We start from the raw sequence: 27,082 nt of genomic DNA, 5'->3' as shown, positions 1-27,082 counted from the left end.
AATGCTCAGATTTTATATCTACTGTCCGGAAATCGATACTCGCTGTTTCTCTACACCGCATGCGTAAAAGGGAATCGCGCCGGGTTACGAACCATAACAAGATGTCGGCGGTCAGCTCAGCACGTCCGAAAAAAGTTGATGTGGGTTTGATGCCTTTGACTTTTGGAATGTTTTTGATACAATTATTGATCTTTCATTTTCTTGGTTCCTTATCTGACAGTCGATCATTATTAAATATTTCAATGTTACTGTTACAGCCACTGTCCAAAAAGATCCCTCAGAATCCCAAGTACAAACATGTCAAAGCGACGGTGGACACAGGTGAGTTTGACAAGATGTATTTCATCTACGCTTGTGTCAGCGATTGATCATGTAGCTGGAATAGAGGTTTAGAATTATATTCATCTGATACCGCGTTCGGCCACAAGAATCTGACTTTAAAATCAGGGAGATCGATGTCAACAGATAAAAGCACCCCTGCTTGGAATGAAATAACTGTGTTTATAAATACCGGAGTGAAGCATGATATTGGAATCTCTCCGTTATCAAATGTTATGAACCTGGTATAAATGGATTTAATCTAACCAATCGAATTGCTTTCTATATATGTATTTGCTGAACTCTTAATTTTGATGTGATCAGCAGAGCTCCAGATAAGCTTTTGGTGTTGTGGGTATTTTACCCATGCATTTTAAAATCATTGGGTATCAGTAATTCAATCTGCGTATTCAAATTTCTGTTACCCACTAGTTTTTACAGATGTGGGTATTTAAGTTAAATATTTAAAAACATTATTCATCTAGTCCCTGCAAACTGGTGTCGTGTGGGTTCGAGAGCTTTATATATACGATACTTCCACAAGAAAGTGTGATGGCAAATGATCATGATGTAACTGTCATCCTGGAGTTTGGCAAGGTCGACGGAATGCCCGTTTATAATTCAAAATAAGTTGCTGATTTGCTAATCGAATACGCAGGGTTACTTCACAATATTTTCATGATACGCACAAGTTTTATTTTTGTAGCGTATCTGTAATGTTCTTTGCGTATTTGATACGCTTGGATTATATTTTACTGCATATTTCTGCATTTCTGATGCGTATTTCACGCAGATACGCAGCTTATCTGGAGCTCTGTCAGTTACTTTATCATGTTTACAGACTTTATGTATGCTAATTATCTAAAATTCTTTGATGAAAAGGGTGTAATTTTCAATCTTGAAAGCAAAACAAGAATAATATCTGTTGCTATGTATCCATGCCAAAAGATTACAAATCTACTATGACAGAAAACTGGGCAAATTTTTATTAAAAAATGATTATCAGTAAGCCAACCTTGTGACGCTTTGCAGCTTAAAAATGTGGACACACCTGTTGTTACCACTATGACGAAAGAAAAGTGGGCATACATTATTCAAATTGATTATCAACACTAAGTCAGCCTATGAAGCTTGGTGATGTACGGATGTACAGTAGGCATACTTGTTCCTATCACTATATATGATGTTACATTAACCAATGGTCCAGAGCCCAAGTCTAGTAAATTCTGTTGAGTCTTGTTAGCTTAAAACTAATTAAAGTTCAATAATAACACTGTTTGTTTTAGAAAAAAATTATTGATCCAAGCCGACCTAAGAGGATGTGCATGTAATATATATAACGCTCAACAGATGACTGACCCTCTATGAAGTGGACCCAACTGCAGCCATCTCTATTCAGAACATTGGCCCACATTATGGACATGTTTTTGATTTCCTTGGCAAAAGAACAATTTTTTAATTTGCTGGCAAACACTACTTATTGCAAATACAATCACAATGGAGAAAGAGCCAGATTGTAATTAGAGTGACCTCCCTTTCCCAATGTGAAACACCAGTAATGCAGTTTTGCTAATAATTGTTGTGTCCATATTCAACACATTTAAACTGTATTTCAAATACCAGGATATTGAATACTATAAGTAATAGAATAATGTTTTGAACAGTACGTTGAGTGTTGATGTCCATGTTTGTGTTTGCAGGGTGCAGTGTGTCGCGATACCTGGCACGAATTGAAGAACTCAAGAGAGGTGGGTCTATTAAATTTGAACAATTATCATAACACTAGCTCATTCGCTGCACAGATACTAGAGGATTTCACCCCAGGCACCTATCTGTGTCATCAAGTAGGTGCGTCTTGATTACCGTATTTGACGTAATAAGCGCCATGGCGATATTTGTTAATATATGGGCTAATGAACAATCCCAAATAGCACCCCTTCCAATTGATTAATGTACACAAGACTTATTTGTTTGTGTATAATACGCTCTTGTGTGTCAATACACCCTTAGTTATGGGCAATTAAATTCTGGAAAATATATCTGTCGTGTATAATATGCACAGACTTTTCTTTTGTATCATTTCAGGCTGTCAGCATAAACTACGAAATTTACAATTTTTCACCAAAATTATATTCTAATAAGAGCCCCCTATTTCTAATTTTGAGAGCGCCCTGGACGCTTATTACCTCGAATGCGGTATTTAGAATTCAGTACCACTCTGTCATAGGTCACAAGTCACTGAGACAGGCAACCTGTTTTTGTGAGAATTCTTCAGACTTGAACTCAGGATCCTCAAACTGTTTCCCAACAAACTAGCAGCCCACACTGTTAAACTTATGCCTAGTCATGCCAAAAAGTTATGGAAGGGGACGAAATGGTGACGGACAGTTACAGAGATTGTGGTTAGCTATGGTGTCATGTGACTAAGTCTATGGACACTTAAGAGTGGTCACGATGTCATTTTAAACACTCATCCCCTTCCATAATCTGCAAGATCCCAAGTGGTGAGGAATGAGCTGATATTGTGTGCATACTGAAGCTGGCTCCAGACGTCAGACTTTGAGTTCATGAATACACATGAATGACTGGGTGTTTAAGCATTCCTGTATGCAATATTGTGACAGAAACGTGTAGGAGGGAATACTGCATATGAATTTGGGCTGTGTAGTGGCCAAGAAATTGTATTGTAATACTGTTGTGATGTATTGGGAGCTAAAGCATTTGACAGTGAATGACACAGATATTACATGCAGATTTCAACACACTAAAGTAAATATTACTCAGCATGGTCAGTCATCGCCATTTGTATCCCCGAAAATGCTTGAGAAAAAATGATTATGCTTCATATTGTTGGGAAAACAAATATTGTCTTCTACAAGGGGGCATGGGTGGCCCAGTCATCCATTGCACCGCGATTCACTTGCAGAGTTGCGTCCCTTGGGCACACCAGAAACCTATGATTGTGGGTTCGAATCCTGGTTCACCCCGATTATGTTTCTAGGTAATGTCAGCACCATACCTGTGCTCATGGGTTACATCGAAGTGGTAAGCATCTAAAACGTGCATCACTTTGGGTTTTTCCTCCCACATTAAGCTGACATGCTGTGATATAACTGGAATAATGTTTTAGACAGAGGGTGTCTGTTCTACAGGGCTGTCATGATACTACAGAGGGTTTCTATTTTTTACCAGGGGTGTGATAGTACTACAGAGGGTTTCTATATTCTGCCAGGGGTGTCATACTACTACAGAGGGTATCCATATTGTACCAGGGGTGTCATATTACTACAGATGGTGTCCATATTCTACCAGGGGTGTCATATTATTACAGAGGGTTTCTGTCTTCTACCAGGGGTGTTATAGTACTACAGAGGGTTTCTGTCTTCTACCAGGGGTGTCATATTACTACAGAGGGTTTCTGTCTTCTACCAGGGGTGTTATAGTACTACAGAGGGTTTCTGTCTACCAGGGGTGTTATCGTACTACAGAGGGTTTCTGTCTTCTACCAGGGGTGTTATAGTACTACAGAGGGTTTCTGTCTTCTACCAGGGGTGTTATAGTACTACAGAGGGTTTCTGTCTTTAACCAGGGGTGTTATAGTACTACAGAGGGTTTCTGTCTTCTACCAGGGATGTCATATTACTGCAGAGGGTTTCTGTCTTCTACCAGGGGTGTTATAGTACTACAGAGGGTTTCTGTCTTCTACCAGGGGTGTTATAGTATTACAGAGGGTTTCTGTCTTCTACCAGGGGAGTTATATTACTACAGAGGGTTTCTGTCTTCTACCAGGGGTGTTATATTACTACAGAAGGTGTCTATATTCTACCAGAGGTGTTATAGTACTACAGAGGGTTTCTGTCTTCTACCAGGGGTGTTATATTACTACAGAGGGTTTCTTGCTTCTACCAGGGGTGTCATATTACTACAGAAGGTGTCTCTATTCTACCAGGGGTGTTATATTACTACAGAAGGTGTCTCTATTCTACCAGGGGTGTTATAGTACTACAGAGGGTTTCTATCTTTTACGAGGGGTTTCATGATTCTACTTAGGGTGTCATTATACTTTTTACAGAGGGTGTCCCTTTTCTGCCAGGGTGTCATTATTCTACTAAGGGTGTCAGGATAGTACCAGGCGCGTAATGATACTACAGAAGGTGTGAATATACCAGGGGTGTGGTTATACTACAGAAGGTGTGATTATACCAGGGTTGTGGTTATACTACAGAAGGTGTCATAATAATGCCTGGGATGTCAGGATTCTACCAAGGGTATAATGGTTCTACCAAATGTGTCGTGATTGTACCAGGGGTGTTTTGATACTACAAAAGCCAAGGGTGTAATGATTCTACCAAGGGTGTCATGATTGTACCAAGGGTGTCATTCTACCAAGGGTAGCATGATTCTACCAAGGATGTGATGATTCTACCAAGGGTAGCATGATTCTACCAAGGGTGTCACGATTCTACCAAGGGTAGCATGGTTCTACCAAGGGTGTCATTCTACCAAGGGTAGCATGATTCTACCAAGGATGTCATGATTCTACCAAGGGTAGCATGATTCTACCAAGGATGTCATGATTCTACCAAGGATGTCATGATTCTATCAAGGATGTCATGATTCTACCAAGGGTGTCATGATTCTACCAAGGGTGTCATGATTCTACCAAAGTTAGCATGATTTCACAAAGGGTGTCATGGATCTACCAAGGGTGTCATGATTCTACCAAGGATGTCATGATTCTACCAAGGGTGTCATGATTCTACCAAGGATGTCATGATTCTACTGGGGTTATTGTTACCCTTAATAGTTGAAGAAATATATCAAAATCAAGGTTAACCTCAAGATAATTTTTGACAAGAATTGTTACACAAATATCTTTGTCAGGTGAGGAATATTTTAGCCCCCCAAATGTTTAGAAGGGCAGTGGCCCCAAGAACCCAAAGAGTGCATGACGTTGGTGCTTTATGTTATCTCGATTCTCAGGATGTAAATAATGATGAAAATACTGGATGTTTTGAAGACTTTTGTCTAGCTTTCACAAAGGAAGAGAATACATTAAGGTGTCTTCCATTAGGGCTAGTGGACAATTCTAATGACTCACCCATGACTAATGAAGCCAGAGTGCAAATGTCTAATGCTGCATATTTAAAGAGCACAAATCACCCACTCAAAGAACAATAGTTGCAATGCTGGCAACAGGGATGACATGATGAGGTACACAGATACTGAAGTCACTTGGTCAATCACTGTTGTTCAACTTTGTTGGATTGGTTTAAAAGTATAACTGACTGCTCAACCCCAATAATTATGGAACATGCTGTTCTCTTGTCATTACCAAGATATATGTCTGTAATGTACTGTAACTATTCCTTATGAAAAACATTGAAACAAGGATCCATACTCCTCTCTGTGAACCATTTATTTGACCCAGACTTTGATTGAAGTTCCCTAAGAATGCATTCTGGGCTCTAACTATCTGGATTCGTGTGGGTATTGGTAGACCAACCGTCTAAGGCACCACCATTTTCTGTACAGAGTTTCATACCTTTGCTGTGTCAAGATCTGCTGAATTCCAGGTTGTCTCAGTAATGATTCTTGGTTCACCAGACCTGTGCTTCGGGGTTTGAATAGCCTGTGTCACTTTAAGCTTTCTTCCCACACCAAGAAACACGCTGTTTCATGCCTGAAGTATCATCCATTGGATCATAGGATTTCAGACATCATGCGTTTTCAGACGGCCATGTTTATCGTGATTACTCGCGCTATAGCAAGGGGTGTGGCATCACACAGACATTGTAAACACATGTAGTACATGATGTACCCAGATGATGACCTGTGTTTAAGATAAAGTCGTCTTTTGTGACTGAGTAAGATGTTTTACAGTTCTTCTTGTGATCAGAGAAAAAACTACGAATGTTTCTTAAAGCGTCCGAAAACCCATGACACTAGGATACATATTAACATGATTAATGGTGCTGAGATCAGGATTGTTGGAGATAAAACTTTAATTTGACATTCATTTCTTTTGTTCACTGTAATCTTTTTATTAGTTTCATTCATCAAGTTTTTGTTCATTTGAATCTTTTTACTTTTTTTGTTGTTGACAAGCAACCCAGCCATGGTAATGGCCATCAATAGTCCACTAGTGCTTCGACTGATCTTCAGTGTACAGGCATGTTTAAATAAGTGAAGTTGTGATTTGCTGTCATATCAGTAAGTGAGTGAGTGAGTATGGTTTTACGCCGCTTTTAGCAATATTCCAGCAATATCACGGCAGGGGACACCAGAAATGGGTTTCACTCATTGTAGCCATGTTCGAACCCGGGTCTTCGGCGTGACGAGCGAACGCTTTAACCACTAGGCTACCAGACCGCCCCTGATATCAGTAATAAACACCACACCAATTAATAGGTAATTATAGTTAATGAGTAACCATGGTGACACATACGTGTATGCATGTGGCATGACCATTGTGTCATATTTTACTTTCCTAAAGATGCGGGTTTGAATTTGTCTTCAGCAACCCATGCTTGTCATTAGAGGCGACTAACAGGGTGAGGTGGTCAGGCTCGATGACTTGGTTGATGCATGTCATTGTATCCCAATTGTGTAGATCGATGCCAATGATGTCAATCACTGGGTTATCTGATCCAGATTTACAAATCGCCGTCATATAGCTGTAATATTGGTGAGTACAGCCTTTAAAACCAAAAAAAAGAGACAACGAACTCCATATTTTTCCCCGTATAACCTACATTTTGTATGCTTCGTATATTTGATTTTATGAAATGGGCATTTATGTGTAGTGTAGGAATATTGAATATTCATGATCATACCCTCTGACTACTTGTTCCTTTTCTTAAATTCTTTTCAGTCTGATTGTTTAGGTTGAACATATTAAGCTATTTATCTTCATGTTTGCACAGTTAAGGATGAAAAGAAGGACCACCTGTTCCTCTGAATGTTAAACGAACCCACACATGGAGATTTGTGAAAATAAGCATGATAAGCTGGTACGAGAGAGGTTTAGATACATCTTCTTTAAGAATGGAATGTTTTGTTAAGAGCTTATTATGATGAAGTAACAGACGTAGTGCTCCCAAATTATACCCAGATCATTGAGACCTTGAGGACAGGCTTGTCTCCACAGTTGGGTGCATGTGTCTATGTCTTCACTGACACTGGACATTCAGGGTGGTTGTAAGAGGTGACTTAATGGATCGTGAGGTCAGGCTCGGTGACTTGGTGGATTGTTTGTGGACGGCATAATATCAATCACTGGTTTGTCCAGTCCATACATGAGTGCCATATGTCCGTTTCAAAAGAAGTTAAGGACCACCAATTCTTCCATATTACTATAGTTAATCTGTTATGCCATTCTATTGAGTATTATAGCTGGAATGTTGCACAGGTGTTTAACAACAAACAAAGGTCACTGTCTAACACATGTCATTGTAGCTTCTTGTTCAGTGTCCGGTGCTGGTTCTACTGTAGATTACAATCTCTACCTGTGTTTAATAAGGATGTCATCATATTTAAGAGATAAAGTTTGCTCTACCCTCATGTGTAGTGTAATAAATTTTAGTTATGCCCTGAACTATTACAGTTAAAGCACAAGAACGCTTGAGTTTTATTGGACTTGGGTTTAAATGAAATCTTTTGTGACCTGTGGCATAAATTGAAAATCCTCAAACTGAAGGGCTCATCCAACTCATTGCCTGCACCCTTGTTAAGAGACATATTTTACGTTTTGAACAAAATACAACAGCACTAACATGGGTAGTTTGTTATTTCAATAGGTCATATTTGGTTAACATGACAGTTTTAGTCCACTAGTCCTTATAATGATGACCTATTATAGCAAAACCCTTAAAAATGGTAAATTTCTGTTAGACCTTATGATACCTTAACTTTTGGGCAGTTTGGCAAGGACTATGGGACTAGTGCCAATTTCTAGCGCTGATATAGTAGTACATTGCCAATATTGGATCAAATTTAAAGCCAAAAATGTTAACCTGTTTGTAAAGAATATGTTTTGTTTCAAGCTGTAACAGAGCTGAGAGATAAAGGTTTTATTTGTCATTGTTCAGATATTTTGACTGTGTAAAGCACACATAAAATCTGTCTGGATACTCCTGTTAGCCGTTGTTCACATAACTTTCCTCATTCACCTGTCATCTCTAGCATGTCTAGTATGTTGGTCGAACTGATGGAGGGTGCTGCAATTCCTTGTGAAGAGTTACGTCCCTTGACAGCTCCAGGATATGTTGGTTAAACATCTCCGGTCTGCATCACTTTAGGCTTTCCACACAGCTTTGGGCTTACATGCCATACCATGAAATGATGTTAATGAATTAGTTTATTAAAGCATTACATCCAACTCAAAGAATGCCTGTCGATGTGGGAGTACACAAAGTGTTCAAGATTGCAGTGTGGTGTTGACTAGTGCTGTTCATGATCATGTTTATCAGGGTCAAAGTCAACTATCTGAGACTATTCCTCACTCTTCACCATGACAACCATTTGTAACAGTATCAGAGCTCCAGATAACTTTTTGAGAAATTGACTTTTTACTCGAAGGTTTCTATTTTAATTGGGTTATTACATTCTTCATTGGGTAACCAATATTTTTTCACTCATCTATTCATCACTCTATTGGGTTTTTCCCAGAATGAGTAAGCATTTTGAGATTTAAAAAAAAATGTAATAATGTTTTAGATGTATATAACAGTACTAAATATAGGCTTGACTCGGAAAGTGAATTAGCTCGTAATTGTGTTTCGGAAATTAACTCCTTTTTACGCATGCTGTAAAAGCTTCATTTGGTATTTACGCATGCTGTTTTCAAACAATTGAGTTTTTCATTTAATGCATGTGTTTCTTTATGCAAGTTAACTGAAAATAACTGGGTTTGGAATAGTTTTGGGGGTTATTTTACGCAGATGAGCAGCTTATGTGTAGTTCTACAGTGTACATGATATAAAATTTGTATCCCTCCCTTGTGGACCCTGGTTAGAATTGGTCCCCAGCTGGTTGAGGCTGTGTCTTGGCTAATTCTGTGTCATCATACACCAACGATCTGTGACATTGCTCATTATTTCAATCACTGGTTTGTCTGGCCCAGATTTTACTGTTATTATGTAGGCTATTATTAGCTGAGCTAACTTGACGGAAGAGGATCTTACTAGACTCAGGCTTCAGACTAGTGGCTAATGTCACAGACTGTTGAGTGATGAAGACAGTGCTAAAGGTTGTTGGGGCTGATTATAGGCATTGTACTCGACGACATAGGACATTGCTCATTATATTCCTTACCATAGTTACTGTTTTTTCTGGTCCACAATTAATTATTTAAGGATACTATGATCGGAATATTGTTGACTGTAGCTCAAAGCAAAAAAACAAATAAAAAATTCTTTAATTCCCTGTTCATTTGTATCCATGGGAACACTGTTCAATAATTAATTGTAATCAGTAAATATTGATCTGCAGGAATCTAGTATTTAACATTCATAAAGTAGACTTGCATGATTTATATCGTTCAGGTTTTTAATTCCATTTTTATCATGTAAATTGCAAGTCAGAACATTATTCAGTGTTATCTAACAATTGCAAAGCTACCTACACAATACACATGCCATGCTATAGCCTGCCATTCAGGAAATAAATGCAATTGTTTTCTCCGTAGCATTGTACAAAGCTCCGATATACAGATGATACCAAGCCAAGACTTATCACTTATGCGCTTATATAGATAAGCCAAGTTCAGGGGGCAGTCAGCCTGTATCAAGTGGGGATCAGAAGCAATGTTAAAAATATAAACTGTATACTTTTTGTCAAGCACTTTCTCTTTAACCCCTTGACGTTGTATTATGTGTAATTCTCTAGGGAATAAATAGCTATGTTTATGTGAGCGTGTATCCAGTTGGGGCTCCAGCTATCATTGAAATAAATAGGTGTAGGATTAAGCCGGCAGTTGAACTTGATACACTAGTATGTGGGCTGTCTCTACCATGGTGATCACTGATCTCGCTGCTGACGGGAGACTTCTTGGGTCCGTAGATTGTGTTTGAATAGAATGTGGATTAATCAAGATTTGTTTGTGGTCTGATGTTGCAAGATGCCTAAGAAGAGTGTTCCTCCGTTTCACAATTTTAGCCCTTGTTACTCTCCTCGCCCGGCACCACCAAGACCTAAGTTGTTTAAGGAACAGCGTCTAGAGCTGTGGGATATTATTAATGCTGGAAAACGAGGTATTTCTTTAAATCAGTTGAATTCATTTATCAGTTTGTCATCTTTTCAAATTCAGGGTTGTAATTATATAAAACTAAAAAGAAGTTAAAGAACACAATTTTTTATACGACTACAGTTGATCTGTCATGGCAGATTTTTTCATGTGACTATAGTTAATCTGTCATGGCATGACGGATTAACTATAGTTATATGAAAGATGTGAAAGAATCAGGTGTTCTTTAACTTCTTTTAAGTAGTATATATATAGAGAGAGATAGAGAGATATATACCCAGACTTGGCTCTCAGCATAATTATCAGCATCTTCCCTCTGAAATCCATGTTGTTTTCGAACCAGATGTCTAGTTCGTTACACGATTTTGATTAGCCTATGCATAGACTTGTTAGTGCAGCCAAAATGTAACTCCGGAATTCCGGTCTATTTCGGCAAGGGTGAAAACTGTACTTTTTTAGTCAGTTCTCCCATGCCCCAGGAAGATGCATTTTCAGGCGATTTTTGTGTTGTTATTGGACAAAGAGACTGAAAAGAATTTTGCAAGACTAGGGTTCAGGCCGGTAGCTGATGTCTGAGAATGCTGCATGATTGGAACAGAGATACAAGTATTTTGACTTGACATTTTTGGGGGTTATTGTGGAGGGTTTTTATCAGGGGCCTTACTTAATTAATCCGTTCATGAAGCAGTGATTTTGCTGGAGATAAATATCATCACAACAGATTATAAATTACTACATATTGATAGGATATACCATCACCAAAATTTGAAAAATGTGTTCAGGATATTTTGGAAACGATGAGTCAGCATCCTGGAAAATTAACCGATGTGAATCCCCGTGAAGTCCACACAAACAGACATCAGCAAGTTGACTGCTGTGTGGTAAACACAGAGTGAGATGTGTAGGAAATCTTAGCATATATTATATTCATACTATTTAAATGTCTTCAGATGTGTTAGACAACTGTTTCAGTAAAGACACCATTGATTATTACCAACTTGCTAACACTCAGCAATAGAAATTGGCACTAGTCTTATAGTCCTTGCCAACTGCCCAATATATGAGGTATCAGGAGGACTGATAGAAATTTGCCATTTTTAAGAGGTTTGCTATAGGTTATCATTATGAGGACTAGTGGACTAAACATGTTAGTTTCGACCGCTGACACTCAAGCTGGTCATTTGTTATCCATGCGCTGATCATTCTGATTCCTGCGTTCAGCTCTCCATTAAGAGAGAGTGGTGAAGAGGAGATTTATTATACTGGCGCTTGAAAAGATGGGTTTTGAGAGCTAAAATAATCACTCATACATTGTCTAGAGGGTGTCGTAAGCAGGATGTTGTAGGTAGGAAAGTGGTGTGTCACAGTCCAATGAATTATTGACAGCTTGGAGAGATCTGTTGTCAAGTCGTCAGTGGAGATACATATCAATTATTTATCAGCTCTTTAACAAACGTCACTACTACACATGGTATCCTGTCTTCATCCATGTTTACAAACAGCCTGGTGAGACCTCCCGTCCGTTAACATCCGATGATCATTAATATCTGTAATATGTAATCAGTGCTTCATCATGCTCGGCAACACTTGTGGATTATGTCATAACTGACTGGAATTTCAGCATCAGATTTTATGTTATTCCTTTCCTGTTACGGGGACACACCTTTATAAAAAATTATTAAATTGACTGGACAAGACTTTAGGGATCTTGAATATTTTTGGGATATTTATTTTTGTAGTGAAGACTCAGCACATAATTTCATAAAAATATTCACAAAAATATTCATGATCCTTCAGATTAGCCTTCCCACCTCACCTCACCTCACCTCACCTTACCTCACCTCACCTCACCTTACCTCACCTCACCTCACCTCACCTCAATATAGTTCATTCTGTATTGCATGTGTTACATAAGGACTGTAGACATCTTCTCCTGGGACAAGCAGTGACACCTTCATTGACAAAAAAATGTCTGACACAATCTTGTGATACAGATGTTTTAATTTTAGTATAATTTTCATGTTTGTTGTGTCTTACATCCTACGTAAAGGAGACAATCCACTTATCAATCTTTTATGTTGATAGTGTAAATGTCTAAGGCCTCCATTAACAAATATTTAAGATCTTGTGTGTGTGTGTGTGTGTGTGTGTGTGTGTGTGCATGTCTTTTGTGTGTCCGTGTCTGTGTGTATTCTCAGGCAGTATATAGAAAAAGAATTTATACTTCTTCAAGGCGAACCTCTTCAGACCATACATAACAGATAATTGCGTTGCAGTGTGTCATGTTCTAACTTCACATGATGTCATATATACCAAGGGAACAAGGGAGATAATCATGATGCTTCTTACTCAAGTTAACTTCGGCAAAAACAGTCTAAGCATCATGATTGTCCTTTATGTATGGCCTCTGGAGGCTCATTAGAGCTGAAATTGCTTGCCAATATAAGAATTAAGGCATTCCCCAAGTTTTTGATTATGTCTATGCCATAAACCAAACTGACAAACTTGGTATCACAAATATCATTCAATGAATATGCATATCAGGTCGAACAGTATGATTTACTTTTAATAATGCATGGTATCAATTATTTTTTGCTCAATTATAATGCCTTCTATTCCCAACAAGTTTTGATATATGTTTTCTGATGACATAACATTTTTGGTCTATATGGTAATTAAGGCAGTCCTCTCTAGTATGTGTGAAGCCGATTTCAGGTGTCCCCCACCGTGATATTGCTGGAATATTGCTAAAAGCGGCGTAAAACCATACTCACTCACTCACTCAAGTATAGTGTTCATAAAATGTACATGGTTTCTAAAATTATTTCTTTGAGTAAAAAAATATTTTAAACCAATTAAGAATAGCATAATGTGACAAAAAGTTTATTGCCTTGTGTGATTCTGTGTCATAAATATCCCATATTAGGATTACAAAAAAATGTCTTGTCATGATTATGCTGGCCATTGATCATGGCCATAGGCAGACATAATGCATTTTGGAATAGAAACACACTCAGCTAAAAAGCCTCTTTCTATATCAGACATGGCTTCAAAGGGCCTGTGCTACTTGAGGGAGCCATGGGATTATTCAAATGTATGCCGCGAGACCATAAGTACAAATATACTGAATTCAACACAGACATTTGATAACCTAGCACTTGCCTTTTCATATATACCACGACTTCCAATGTCAGTTACGTGAATATATGTCACGTGTTGAGATCATGGATAGCTTTAAATGACAGTCCATATAGATGGATTACGGATTCCGTTCTGTCAGTGCTGACTATGACTTCTTATTGTACGGGTGTCGAGCAATGAAGGGTGCTGTAGTATAGCGGCAGAGCGTTGTTATAGTGAATGTTTCCAGTGACCCGTGACGCAGTAAAGTGAGAGTGACATGTTACGGTATTCCCTTAGAATGGTTGTCAAGGGGGGAGGGTAATCACTTTGTGAATCTTTACAGTAACTACTTGTCAATTACGGACATTTACATGAGGCCCTGTTAAGGTTTGACTTTCTTCTGCGCTGATATTGCATATAGGTAGAACAAAAGAGGATTATTTTATTTAATGTAATCATAGTTCTTTTTTATTCAGAAATATGTAATGTCAGTGAGATTACTATCAACACTGAAAATAAGAGAGACTGAAGTCAAAACATTTTACAACCTTAACTGTGCCTCGTTATGAAATGCAATAGTAATGGGGTGTATGTAAATTTTGTGTGTACTTGGACACCACAGTGAAATTGCTCCTGTCGACAGATGGCAGGAACTTGTCGCTCTTTAATGGACTTTTGAACTGTTTTCAAATACTTGGTACATGTGAATATTAACAGTGTTCAAGCAAAATGATTCGGAGACGCTTTAATTTTGAATTTTCGGAAGAACGCCAAAATTACACTGTAGTAATTTTGCGCTTGAGTGGAAAACCTGTCCATTTAGGCAAGTGATTCTTTTGCAGGATTATTAGTGTGGAATATTTTCCTGCATATTGTTGTACTCCTGTGTTGCATGGTTGAGTTTTTCTGGGGATTTTCATGATTAATGTAGATTTATATATATATATATGTATGGATTACTTATAAACTCATTTCTTTCAGATTACAAATTCAAGAAGGATGAGATCTTCAAACGGATGAAAGTCTCGACCCTGATACAGCTGGTGAGATACTCAGTTTCCGGGGTATAAACATGTACCTGTAGAACTTAAGGGGGAACTATCTCCACTTTTTATACCTGTTAGCCATAAATAAGTTTCCCATTGATGCCAGACTTCATGTTTATAAAGTATGTAGAGATATATCAATATTTTTTCACAAAAACACAATGCAGCTGGTGCCTAAAACAATAGTATGCTTAGAAGTCAACGGCATCTTGACATTTTGCGAACTTTCATTTAGGTGTAACATTATACTGAATGACCAAATGAAAATGTAGTTCCAAAACCAACACTCCCAGCTCTGTTATGCAGTTTATGAACTGGACGTCGATTTCATTACACAATTTTGATTGGACTAGCTCCACAATTCCAGCCTAGTTTGGCAATGGTGGAAACTGGACTGGTCAGTTCACTCCCTTGCCTCGGGAAGATGTAAAGTGGGACTCTGGTCCATGTTTTGTTTTCAGTTTTCAGTCCAGGTCTAGATGTTATTTGTGAAGTGGAGACTTGGTCTCAGTGTATTTAGTCATCATTAACTGTTAGAGTGGTATTCGTCATAAAATTTGACTTAGCAGACGAACAATGTGGTCTTCGAAAAATTTGAGAGGCAGTGGGGTATCTTTGTGGTTAAAGTGTTCGCTCCTCATGCTGAAGACCCATGTTCAGTTCCCCTACATGGGTACAATATGCGAAGCCCATTTCTGGTTTCCCCCTCTGTGATATTACTGGAATATTGCTAAAAGGGTGTAAAACTCACTCACTCACTCACTCACTCACTCACTCACTCACTGAACTATTTGAATAAAACTTGTTGAAACTGCGACTTTGACCAGCCTTGTGCACATTTACAGCATTGTCATTATTGATGTGAAAGTAGATATGTTTCTTAAATTGTGAGCAGCGTAAAAATGTAATGGTAGTGCTGTAACAGTAGACTATACAATTGGGAGAGTGTGAGATACCCCCAGCTTACCCCCTCCTGCCTCCATTATCTTCAAACACTGCCCTAGCACAGCATGTGTTAAGTGATACGTTGGTGTAGAAATACATTTTTTGTTTTTAGATTGTACAGATAGCTAAATTAGAAGTCGCTGACACCAACAGGTCTTTTGGTAAGTATTGGGCGTAGTGTTGCTGTGTGGTTAAATCAGCTTTTGAAACTAAAGTTCCGCATTCTGTGGTTGTGTTATCAAAGTGTCTTTGCTCATTGACTCTGCCATCAAGCATTATGTATTCAGTGGTAGAAACTAAGATCTTTTTCTACTAGTCCTTATAATGATAAACGGCAAATTTCTACTAGTCCTTATGATGCATACCTCAACTATTGGGCAGTTTGCCAAGGACAACAGGACTGGTGCCAATTTCTAATGCTGATATTTTCACAGATGGCGACCTTGGAGATGGTGATCGTCCAAGCACCGCTGACCAGGAGGTACAGAAGATATGTGATGGGGAGGAATCTCCTCCTGCTTCATCTAGAGATGGGGCTGAGTCCAGCAGATCGACCTTGCAACAGTGAGTGCTAGTTGTCTCCCCTGGTGTACTGGTCTCCCTTACAACAGTGAGTGCTAGTTGTCTCCCCTGGTGTACTGGTCTCCCTTACAACAGTGAGTGCTAGTTGTCTCCCCTGGTGTACTGGTCTCCCTTACAACAGTGAGTGCTAGTTGTCTCCCCTGGTGTACTGGTCTTCCTTACAACAGTGAGTGCTTGTTGTCTCCCCTGGTGTACTGGTCTCCCTTACAACAGTGAGTGCTAGTTGTCTCCCCTGGTGTACTGGTCTCCCTTACAACAGTGAATGCTAGTTGTCTCCCCTGGTGTACTGATGTCCCTTACAACAGTGAGTGCTAGTTGTCTCCCCTGGTGTACTGGTCTTTGCAACAGTGAGTGCTTGTTGTCTCCCCTGGTGTACTTGTCTACCTTACAACAGAGAGTGCTAGTTGTCTCCCCTGATGTACTGGTCTACCTTACAACAGTGAGTTCTAGTTGTCTCCCCTGGTGTACTGGTCTTCCTTACAATAGTGAGTGCTAGTTGTCTCCCCTGGTGTACTGGTCTACGTTACAACAGTGAGTGCTAGTTGTCTCCCCTGGTGTACTGGGCTACCTTACAACAGAGAGTGCTTGTTGTCTCCCCTGGTGTACTGGTCTTCCTTACAACAGCGAGTGCTAGTTGTCTCCCCTGGTGTACTGGTCTTCCATAATACAGTGAGTGCTAGTTGTCTCCCCTGGTGTACTGGTCTTTACAACAGTGAGTGCTTGTTGTCTCCCCTGGTGTACTGGTTACAAAAATGGACTGGCCAGCCTATTCTCTTAATTTGGCACCAACTGAACATTTGCAGGAAGTGTTGGGACAAAAGTTTGGGATAACCCCCACAGCCAGCAAGCGGTGCTCATTTAGTGTAATTCTTGCAACAAGAAGTGTTAGCCTTTCTTCAGATTACCATCAGAAACTAGGTTAGTTTGATGTGTTAATGTTGTCTCAAATGCATTAACAACAGAGGTGATCAAACACGATATTAACCAGTGAATCAGTGTTTCTGCCCACTGTGACTTTAACAAATGACCCCAGTCGTCTTCAGTGCAACTTATTAACTTTACAGTTATCATCCTTTCTTTGTGCTGATCTGTTTTTTTTGGTCATATAATGGCATGTCTAGAAATTGCATTAAAGATTATAACACACATGCCAGCTGTTGTTAAAATCTGCTTGAAAATTCCAGTGTTCCTTGGATTCTTTTGAGTATCATATTTATGTGTTTTTCAGCGTGATACGAGGTGTAGGAGAAATTGATATGGACAAACCCCCACCCCCACCCAAAAACTCGTTTGTAGATGACCTGTGCCCGTACTTGCTGCTGGATATCCGGGATGAAGACTCCTACAATCAGTGTCACATCATTTCAGGTAAATAGTCTCCCGCATCGTCACAGGTCAATAGTCTCCCTCACTGTTACAGGTAAATAGTCTCCCTCATTGTTACTGGTCAACAGGATTGCACATCATTACAGGTAAACAGTCTCCCGCATTGCAACAGGTAAATAGTCTCCCACATCATGACAGGTAAAAAGCCTCCCACACCATGACAGGTCAATAGCCTCCCATATTGTTACTTGTCAATAGTATCGCACATCATTACAGGTCAATAGCCTCCCACACTGTTACAGGTAAATAGTCTCGCACATCATTACAGGTAAATAGCCTCCCACACTGTTACTGGTCAATAGTATCACACATCATTACAGGTAAATAGCCTCCCACACTGTTACAGGTAAATAGTCTCCCACATCATTACAGGTAAATAGTCTTGCACATCATTACAGGTAAATAGTCTCGCACATCATTACAGGTAAATAGCCTCCCACACTGTTACAGGTAAATAGTCTCCCACATCATTACAGGTAAATAGTCTCTCACATCATAACAGGTAAATAGTCTCACACTGTTACAGGTAAATAGTCTCGCACATTATTACAGGTAAATAGTCTCACACATCATTACAGGTAAATAGTCTTGCACATCATTACAGGTAAATAGCCTCCCACACTGTTACAGGTAAATAGTCCCTAGCATCATTACAGGTGAATAGTCTCCCACATCATTACAGGTAAATAGTCTTGCACATCATTACAGGTAAACTGTTTCTCAAATACCAACCATTGTTAACCTTTGGTTATAAGGATACTTCAGGTGTGTTAAATTTTTGATTTGTCAAAACTCTTTTGTGCTAAACTTGTGTTTGTAATATTTCTCATTATGATGACTCAGATCATTGCAAAGTCAAAGTTTACTGTATAAAACAATTGAAATTTGCAGTTGATAGAATGGAAAAGCTATGCTGAGAAATATTTACACAAGTAACAAATCATGTCACCAGTTCAATCATTTCGAGTGAATGAGTTAATATTTAACATCACATCGATAATACCTCGCCCATATAGCAAACATGATGATCATGTAACTAACTGAAGCAATGTAACAAAATAAAACCCAGTATTACTGCAATAATCAGACAAATTTTGATTTGGTTATTTCTCACTTGACAGTATTTTTTGTATGTCTAAATTTCTCTTTGCAGCAAAAAGTTATCCTCGCACGATGTTAACTCGGTCTGTGAACTACGAAACTAAGGATCTTCTAGTATACGTATCCTTCTCAGCTCATGTGTCCAAACTTCGTCTCTTGTGTCAGGTTGATATCACTATGGGATGTAACCGAATTTTTAGGATGACCCCCATTGGCGGATACAGCTTTTTTTAAAAGGGGGGGTGCACAATTAAGATCTATTTATTGTCTTTGGTGGTAATTTATACAGAAATAAAGATATTTTTTTTTGCGCACCCCCGCACACACACACACACACACACACACACACACACACACACCTCCCCCCCCCTCTGTAGAATAGGTCCACAGCAGCCTGTGCTAGTTTCATGAAGTAACTGGATTGGGTGGTCAGACTCGGTGATCTGCTTATGGCATATTGTAGCAGTTGTTGTCATCAGCTTTGCAGATAATGCAGTCATCAACACAAGTCCTTTTGACTATGAAGGCCCTATTTCTTACCGGAATGTAAATGTTTGGTCAAACACAGATGGCACAAGCTTATAGCCAATTAAGTTTGTTTGCGTTTCCTTCGTACATGGTAACAATAATGCTTTGTTATCACGAAAAGAAAACTGACATAAAATTCTTGTCTTTGCACAAGAAGAGCTTTGAAAGGGAGATAACTCTGATTATTTTGGCTGATAAAAAAATGAGACTGCACTTGCGTTACACATATACTGACTTACGTTGGGTTGGGCAGGGAGTCCTGTTTAAAAGTACTATCTCAATGCTGAAAGTTGTATCCTCGTTTTCCTTAACTTGTCTCTCAGCGAAACCAGACGGGGAAAATCATTATATTATATGATGAAGATGAAAGGCTTGCCCACGATGCAGCGACGACGTTTGTACAGAGAGGCTACGACAACATATTCTTGTTGTCTGGGGGTGAGTCATTTGTTCAGTAAACAGGAAGTCAGCAAAAGAAAAATTATACTGTGGATATTAAATTGGACAGTAAGATAAGGGTATCGCTATTTTTCAGGGCTTTATCATTTGCAGAAGCCCAAGGTCGTCCATTAACTGCCCGACAAGAGGAGCATTTGAAAAGGCCAAGGGCTTCTGCAAATGATAATGCCCTGAAAAATGGCGTTACTGTTATTGTAGCTAATGGATGGAATTTGTTATCAAATAAAAGTAAACAACAATATCGGGTTTGAAACATTTACTGCAATCAACATGAACGTTACTGACCCACTTTTACAAACATGGAAACGTCATAGAACAAACAAGATGACGTCACTATTGAATGTGACGTCACCTATCCCTATCCTATGACGTCACCTAACAATGGGCATGATAATGGCCCGTCGTCAAGCAATATGAGGGCATAATCAAGTTACAGTGGCCCCTGATTTCTGTTAACATGCGGGCAGTTTAATGATAATTCTATCCATTTTAGCTATAAAGAAAAGATAAGGTATGATAAACATTGTCAGTACTTCACAAGATTGTGTACACAACTATAAACCTGCATCCCCCTTCAATACATCCGTCCACCATGCAGTGTAACACGGACACACCTCCGTGGTGTAGTGTATAGCACCTCTGCCTGTAGAGTGGAAGTGTTTTGATCCCTGGCCAAGTCATATCAAAAGATACTTAAATGAAGTACTTGTTGTTACCCTGTCTGACGCTCTGCATTAAGTGGATAAAACAAGGACTGGTCGGCTCAGAGGCTGCATACTGTATCTGATTCAGGTATCCATGTAACTGCGGCATGGTATCTCAGTGGGCTAGCACTATAAAACCGGCTTTAGTCCAGATTAGTACAATCCGACACATGCTTATAGTACTTAGTATTTTATACTTAGTATATTTTAAGACAATGTTATGCTGTTTTACAGGTCACTCTTATTATACAGATGTGTATGGTTTAACAATCTGCATCGAGGCGAGGGTCATTTCAACTTTATTTGCAGAAATGATTAAACTTTGTTCAAGGAAAACAGATACAAATCATGTTTATGTATTGAAATAGTTTTTGGAACAGTTAATTAGGACGAAATGCGAAGTTTTATTGTCAATTGCGGGTTGACATCGCCAGTGGAAGCTGAAAGTGAAACAACTGGAAATAAATGTGAGATCTTCGACTCCGTGTATAAGACGACCCCCCTTCTTAACCCCCCTCAATTTAGGTACGAAAAACTCGCCTTATACACAGCGATATACGGTATCATTTTGTATCGATACATAACCAAGACATACAATATTCTATCATGAAACAGAGTATTGCAATGCATCCAATTAAAAAAAAATCGCTTCATCCCTACTCGACATCATCAATCTTGCTGTTAGCAGACTGTGGCCTTACTGATTGGTTGACAGTAACACTCCACTGCATACCAGCCAGGTGTATCACAGGTGGTGAAGCAACATTGTATAAAAGTATTGACAGTGGATGTATCAATAGTTCCTTTTGCTGTTCCATGTTCCCGCCATTCTATTGCAATTGTTGTGCTAATTTCAGGTCTCAAGGTAGCATACAAGAATTACCCTGAGGGTCTGATCACAGGGACGCCGCCCATATCAGTCACAGAGAAGAAACTGAAGACCATAGAGCCAGCAGATCAGAAACACTTTTGTAGTGACGATATCGACAGATTGTCAATATACTTAGATCATGCTCTCAAGGACCAGAGTATAGGAAGTGAGTATAAACAGCCCTCTAGGGATTACGGGGAGGTGATGTCTCCAGTTCCCATCCTTGTTGTAGGTAATTATAATGGGTATCCGATGGCCACCATATTGCATATTAACCCACAAGTCTTCATTTCCTTCTTCAGTGACACTTAAATTACCAGATTTAGGAAACTCAATGAGTCACAATGAGTAAAGGGAGGTAATATTCTGTCAAGTTATCTCCCTTTGATATAACAAATGTAATATTTTGGATAACACTTTCTTAGTAAAGTATAGATTCTCGTACTTTTTTAGGTTGAGTCCAATTCAGGATTCAAACCTACACTGCCAGAGCGAGGCACCTAATCTAATCACATAAAATCGGAGATCTAACCCACTCAGCCACCGAGGCTTCCACAAAATGAAAGTCTGACAACTGGTAGTCTAGATCGCGTACTTTCTGTTCCCCTCTGACAAGTGTAAAATGGCATGCCTCCCATGGCTGAAAGCTATGAACACACCGAGCCATTTAGAAGTATTTTGATTTGTCCTCTAGTTTGAAAGTTACCATTTCATTTTGTATCATTCCTACATAAGGATTCGATATGTCTAGCTATTTTACCCAACAGTGGATTAGGTAGCAGAACGGACAAATTTTGCCTTACAATCAGCTTGGGTGAAATACGGGTAATATTTGAATGGTTTGCCTGTGTGATGCGGGTTAACAACTGTCATTTATCAGAGGTATTAAATTAGTGGATTATAAATGACTGAAATATTTAAGAAAAAGTTCACATGCTTTTTGCAGGTCATTCTTGTGAAGTTCTTAAACATTGTGATACACATGTGTAAGTGTGTGTTCGTCCTATTTATCCTATATATTTCTGAGTGATACATCTGTTGACAATTCTTCCTGTTTCCATCATTTTCAGAGAAAGGTTAGTGGTGATGCATCAAGTAAACCAATAGGACTGTGCTGTTTAGAGATGCATGCTAATCATATATCTAGCATTTTGTACTGCATGGCGTCAGTATACAGTGGTAGTCAGTATTTAGTCTTGTATATTTGCATGACTATTCACAGATGTATAATGACAGATGCTGACATAACTGTGGTGGTGTGTGGCCCACACAGACACACATACTGGTGATTACATGCCCTATAACCAAAGCCCAGTGTTAAGTCATGCGATGTTACCTATATTCTTGCCCAGGGCTGTGTTTGAGATAATTTCAAAACCCAACAAGATAGTCGGGAAGGTGACTCATAAATGTTGCCTGCCCATCTTCAAAGTTACCTGCCCACATTCAGACATGAATATTGAAAAATCGTGAAAAATGAAAGACAAATCATGTCTTAATTCAGTTGAAATAGTGCAAACAATTCCTTGAGACTCTACGAGGTGTTATGATATGACTGAATACGTAAGTAGTCTTAAAATTAACTGCCAGATAGTCGGGGAGGTGGAGGAAAATTTGATGCAGCCTGACAGAAAAGTTACTAGCCACGGGCAGACAGACATTTATTTCAGGCACTGGCCAAGGTCCCCAGGGTAGTGTGAGGCACCTGTTGTGTTCAGTATGGAGGCCAGTTAAAAAATATTTGTGTTTCTCATGGCTTTTTCCAAGAAGGGAGTAGTTGCATTTTTGTTATATTTCTTCAGTAGGTTACAAATCTTTAAGATTTAATTCTAATGTACCATGGGAGTTCTTCTAGTCATGCCCTGCGGCTCGAAGTATGCATATATATCGCTGTGCAGAGTTGCGTCCCTTGGGCACGCCAGAAACCTATGGTTTCTAGGTTTATGAGCTCCATACCCGTGCTCATGGGTTTAACCAAAGTGGTAAAGGTCTGAGACCTGCATCACTTCGGGCGTTCATCCCACACGCCGTGATATAACTGGAATACTGTTAAAAGCGGCGTTAAACCCAACTCACTCACTCACTCATCAGAGGCTGAACCTTTCATAAGCATTATGGAGTAAAGTCAGTACTGCCCATCATTGATCTATGTACCATTTCTGATACTTGACAGTATTATGCAGAGTGAATCTTCTTTCGCTGTTAATAGCAATTTAACCTTAAACATGCTCTGTACAGTTGTGTGTGATAACATTCATCAACATGTAGCATGTGCCATCAGTATCAGTAGTGTACTACTGCATGAGAATTAAACCTTGCATGTGGGTGGTGCTGCTCCAGTGTGTGAAATAGCCGCCTGCCCACACGCCTATGGCTAGTAAAAGTAGTATGTTGAGATGACCTTGACTTGCATCCATTTTTTAATACTTCATTCTGACTTTTTGACTGTACACTACACAATCCAGATTCTCATTCAGAATATGAGATCAGTACTATGGTAATATGATTATCTTATCACTGGAGTAACATATAACATTTTCCATTTAGAAATTTGGGGTCACTTTATCTTCATAGAATTATCATCTGGACATATAAACTCGCATATTTAAACTTGTGAAATTTGAAACTCCCTTGTAACTTGTAAGGCAAGCTAGCTAACCTGGCTGGCAAGATTTTCAGACTATGTCACACACTGTGCTGTAGATCATACCAGCCTTCATCTGGCCTTTATCATGATACTGACACACACTAGAGATCCGTCAGCTGGTTTATTTGCTTTATAAGGGAAAGATTTGTGTACAAACAATTGTGATTACCTGGTTTGTAAGATATATTCTTAGAAATCCATGCATGCTGTAGAGGATGAATATAATCCCTCAAAGCCCGCTATCCGCCTTTTCAACCAACTGGATCCTCATCTATTCTTTTAGTATTGCTAATAGTCTAAAGTATGCATGTGTTAATTGAAATAAATAATGTTTAAGTCTCTGTATATGTTTAAGTCTCTGCATAAATACACAATGGATAAATGAGGTGGAATGGGGGTCCTTTTTTAAAATGTCAATTTTGTAGTTAAGTTAAGCTTGGAAATATTGATAGAAAAACCTTCATAGAGTGAGGGCCCAACTGTAAAAACCTTTTTCGTTGGTTTCCCCAGGAATGTGGAAGTAGGCCATTAGTGTTTGTCATTTCAAGAATACAGTCTCGTGAAAAACGTATGAACATCAAATTGTGTCATACACTTATGAACGTCAGTTCCAGGGTTGGGTTACTCTCCTCTCTTGCAATGGAAAAGCTGAATGTCATGTAAACTTTGAATTAAAAAATTATAATTATTGAATCTCTCACATGAAAAGTACATCAGTATGTCTAATGTATGTCAATGTACTTCAATCAGTTTGGGTCAGAGACTGGTCATGTTCAAATATCATAAAAACATCTGTTGGAAGTCTCTAATATATACTTTGTCTATCAATTATGGCCTAATTATACATTTAGCATTGTGTTTACTCCAAAACATGCAATTGAAATTAACAAAGTTTAGATCTTTCATAAGCATGATAAGCACACTACCTATAACGGCTTCTAGAAATTCTTCTTGTCGATTTGTGCAGATCCTGTGAGCCACTCGTCATGCCTAATCCTTTCTTTAAGCATAAGTTAGAGCAGGTGTGCATTATTTGACATTAACAAGAATGAGTCATCCCCTATGGAATAATCTTGAACAGTTTAATTCAATGCTGTTCTGAATTCAACTATTCTTACATCTTTCACATCAGTTTTTGTTGCAATAATTTTACAGGAAATCTATTGTTTTTTCACAATTGTTTAAGTTTACACCTGAAATAGAAATATGAAATGTAGTCCTCCTCCTTTGATGTAATAGATGCTACTGTGAACACCATCGTCAAGGTTTTCTGTCTGTATCCTCCAGGTCGGCTCTCCCGCGCCAGTACAACTGCACGGACGATGTCTCAGCAATCAACAAAGTCCAACCTCACAGCTCGCTCCAGCTTGGACCACAGACCAACCTTCAAACCATAATAAGGTGTGTATTCTGTGGTAAGGTGCCTTGGTTTAGTGTTGTGGTTAAGGTGATAGCCTGTCACCCCGAAGACCCAGGTTCTATTCCCCACATGGGTATAATGTGTGAAACACAGATGTGGTGTCCCCTGTCTACGATATAACTGGGATATTGTGAAGAGCGGTGTACATCCATACTCACCATTCTGTTCACTTCATTGTGGACGTGGGGCGCTGGGGCAGCCATTTGGTTAAAGCGTTTGCTCGTCACGCCGAAGACCCTGGTTCGATTTCCCACGTGGGTACAATATGTAAAGCCCATTTCTGTGTCCCTCGTTGTGGTATTGATGAAATAATTCTGGAATATTGCTAAAAGCGGTGTAAAATTGTAAAAACAAAGATTAAAGAAATGAGTATGACAGGCAATGGATGTATAGTAATTTAAGGTACGATATAGCTTCTCACACTGCAATCAGCCATTGAGGTTGACTGACTATCTTTGCTATGCATTGATGCGAGTGGCAATGCATAAACACAAAAATGTTTGGAATATAATGGTCTGATTATTGGGAAAATTGTCACAGATAATTGGCCTGACACAGTTTAGTCTCACTCAGTCATGTCTATAAGTTTCGATAAGATAAGACTTTATTACCCCAAGGAAAATTCATATTGGACAGATCATTAGCAGATTCATGTTGGCAGTGTGATTTAAAATTATATATTTGTATTAAATATCCTTGGACTGCTTACTGGCGCAAGTCTATTGAAACGATAAATGACTCAACATTGCCTTTCCAGGAATCTCGCTTCAGAGAGTAGCATCACATCCGTCCAATCACATTAAGTCTCACCCTCGTCAGCAGGAAGGTCAAGGTGAAGTCAGTGGTGAGCAATATTGACATGTTGCCCATCACTCTGCCCATCCTGCCCATCCAGTCCTGAGATGCCCTGGGAATCAAGGAGACTGGTCTTACAGTGCCACTGTGTGGTGCACAACCTGGGTGTCATGACAGTCAGTTGTATGGTAATTGTGGAGTAAGTTTAATCACAATGTGTCAGCTCAACCCTGAATATCAATAGATTACATACTTAAAGAATTCAGTTAAGATTTAATTAAATTGTTTATTTAAGTGATTCCAAGAATGTTTGTATTTATTTGAAATTGACATGATTTTTCTTAGTTATGATGGTATGTAACTTTACCATGTAGAACTTTGGGTGCCATAATTATCTCCCCTTGCTTTTGCGATTCACACGACTTGGATGTCATACAGCATATTTTACATATAATTGAGCATTCATTAGCTGTGAATGAGTGAGGTAGTGTCATCAATTGTGTATCATTCTTTAAAAATCAACAACATCTGTCTGTTAATTACCAGTTCCAGCAGTGAACAGGCTCTGTGTGTTAATATCAGAAAGAGAATGACATTCACGTTTTATTGTTGTACCTTTATGTTTCTACAGCTTCCTTTGATGGAAGCTTGACTCACCTTGTTTGCAAGTTGATTGTGTTGTGTCTGAAATGAAATGTTATTCTTGATGTGAATGGAATCATACGATGTATAGTCACGCTTAACCTAGTCTGGACCTGTGTATGTAAATAATGTAAACAAATGATCCTTGCCCCTCTCTCTGTCTCTGTGTTAATGTCTTAGACATGCCACATTCACCAAAACATAACAGAACAATTATACTACCTCAGTTAAGCTAAATAATCGTGGGGGCACGGGTGGCCCAGTCATCT

At 39.0% G+C, this 27,082-nt stretch overlaps 1 protein-coding gene across 1 annotated transcript; it reads left to right on the top strand.

Annotated features, from left to right (window-relative positions):
- Positions 1-59: 59 nt before the first annotated feature.
- Positions 60-27,082, top strand: LOC139445561 (centrosomal protein of 41 kDa-like). Its single transcript, XM_071226716.1, has 12 exons — positions 60-140; positions 258-321; positions 2,019-2,066; positions 14,669-14,730; positions 15,791-15,839; positions 16,113-16,242; positions 17,489-17,628; positions 18,800-18,867; positions 19,599-19,713; positions 21,296-21,475; positions 25,244-25,357; positions 26,134-27,082. The coding sequence occupies exons 1-11, from the start codon at positions 60-62 to the stop codon at positions 25,351-25,353; spliced, it is 1,047 nt and encodes a 348-aa protein (XP_071082817.1). The 3' UTR covers positions 25,354-25,357; positions 26,134-27,082.

This window comes from Haliotis cracherodii, unplaced genomic scaffold, assembly GCF_022045235.1.
Source record: "Haliotis cracherodii isolate W230 unplaced genomic scaffold, xgHalCrac1.p SCAF_6, whole genome shotgun sequence".
In the NCBI taxonomy this organism is placed as follows: Eukaryota; Metazoa; Mollusca; class Gastropoda; order Lepetellida; family Haliotidae; genus Haliotis; species Haliotis cracherodii.
This window is presented reverse-complemented; position numbering and strand designations above follow the sequence as displayed.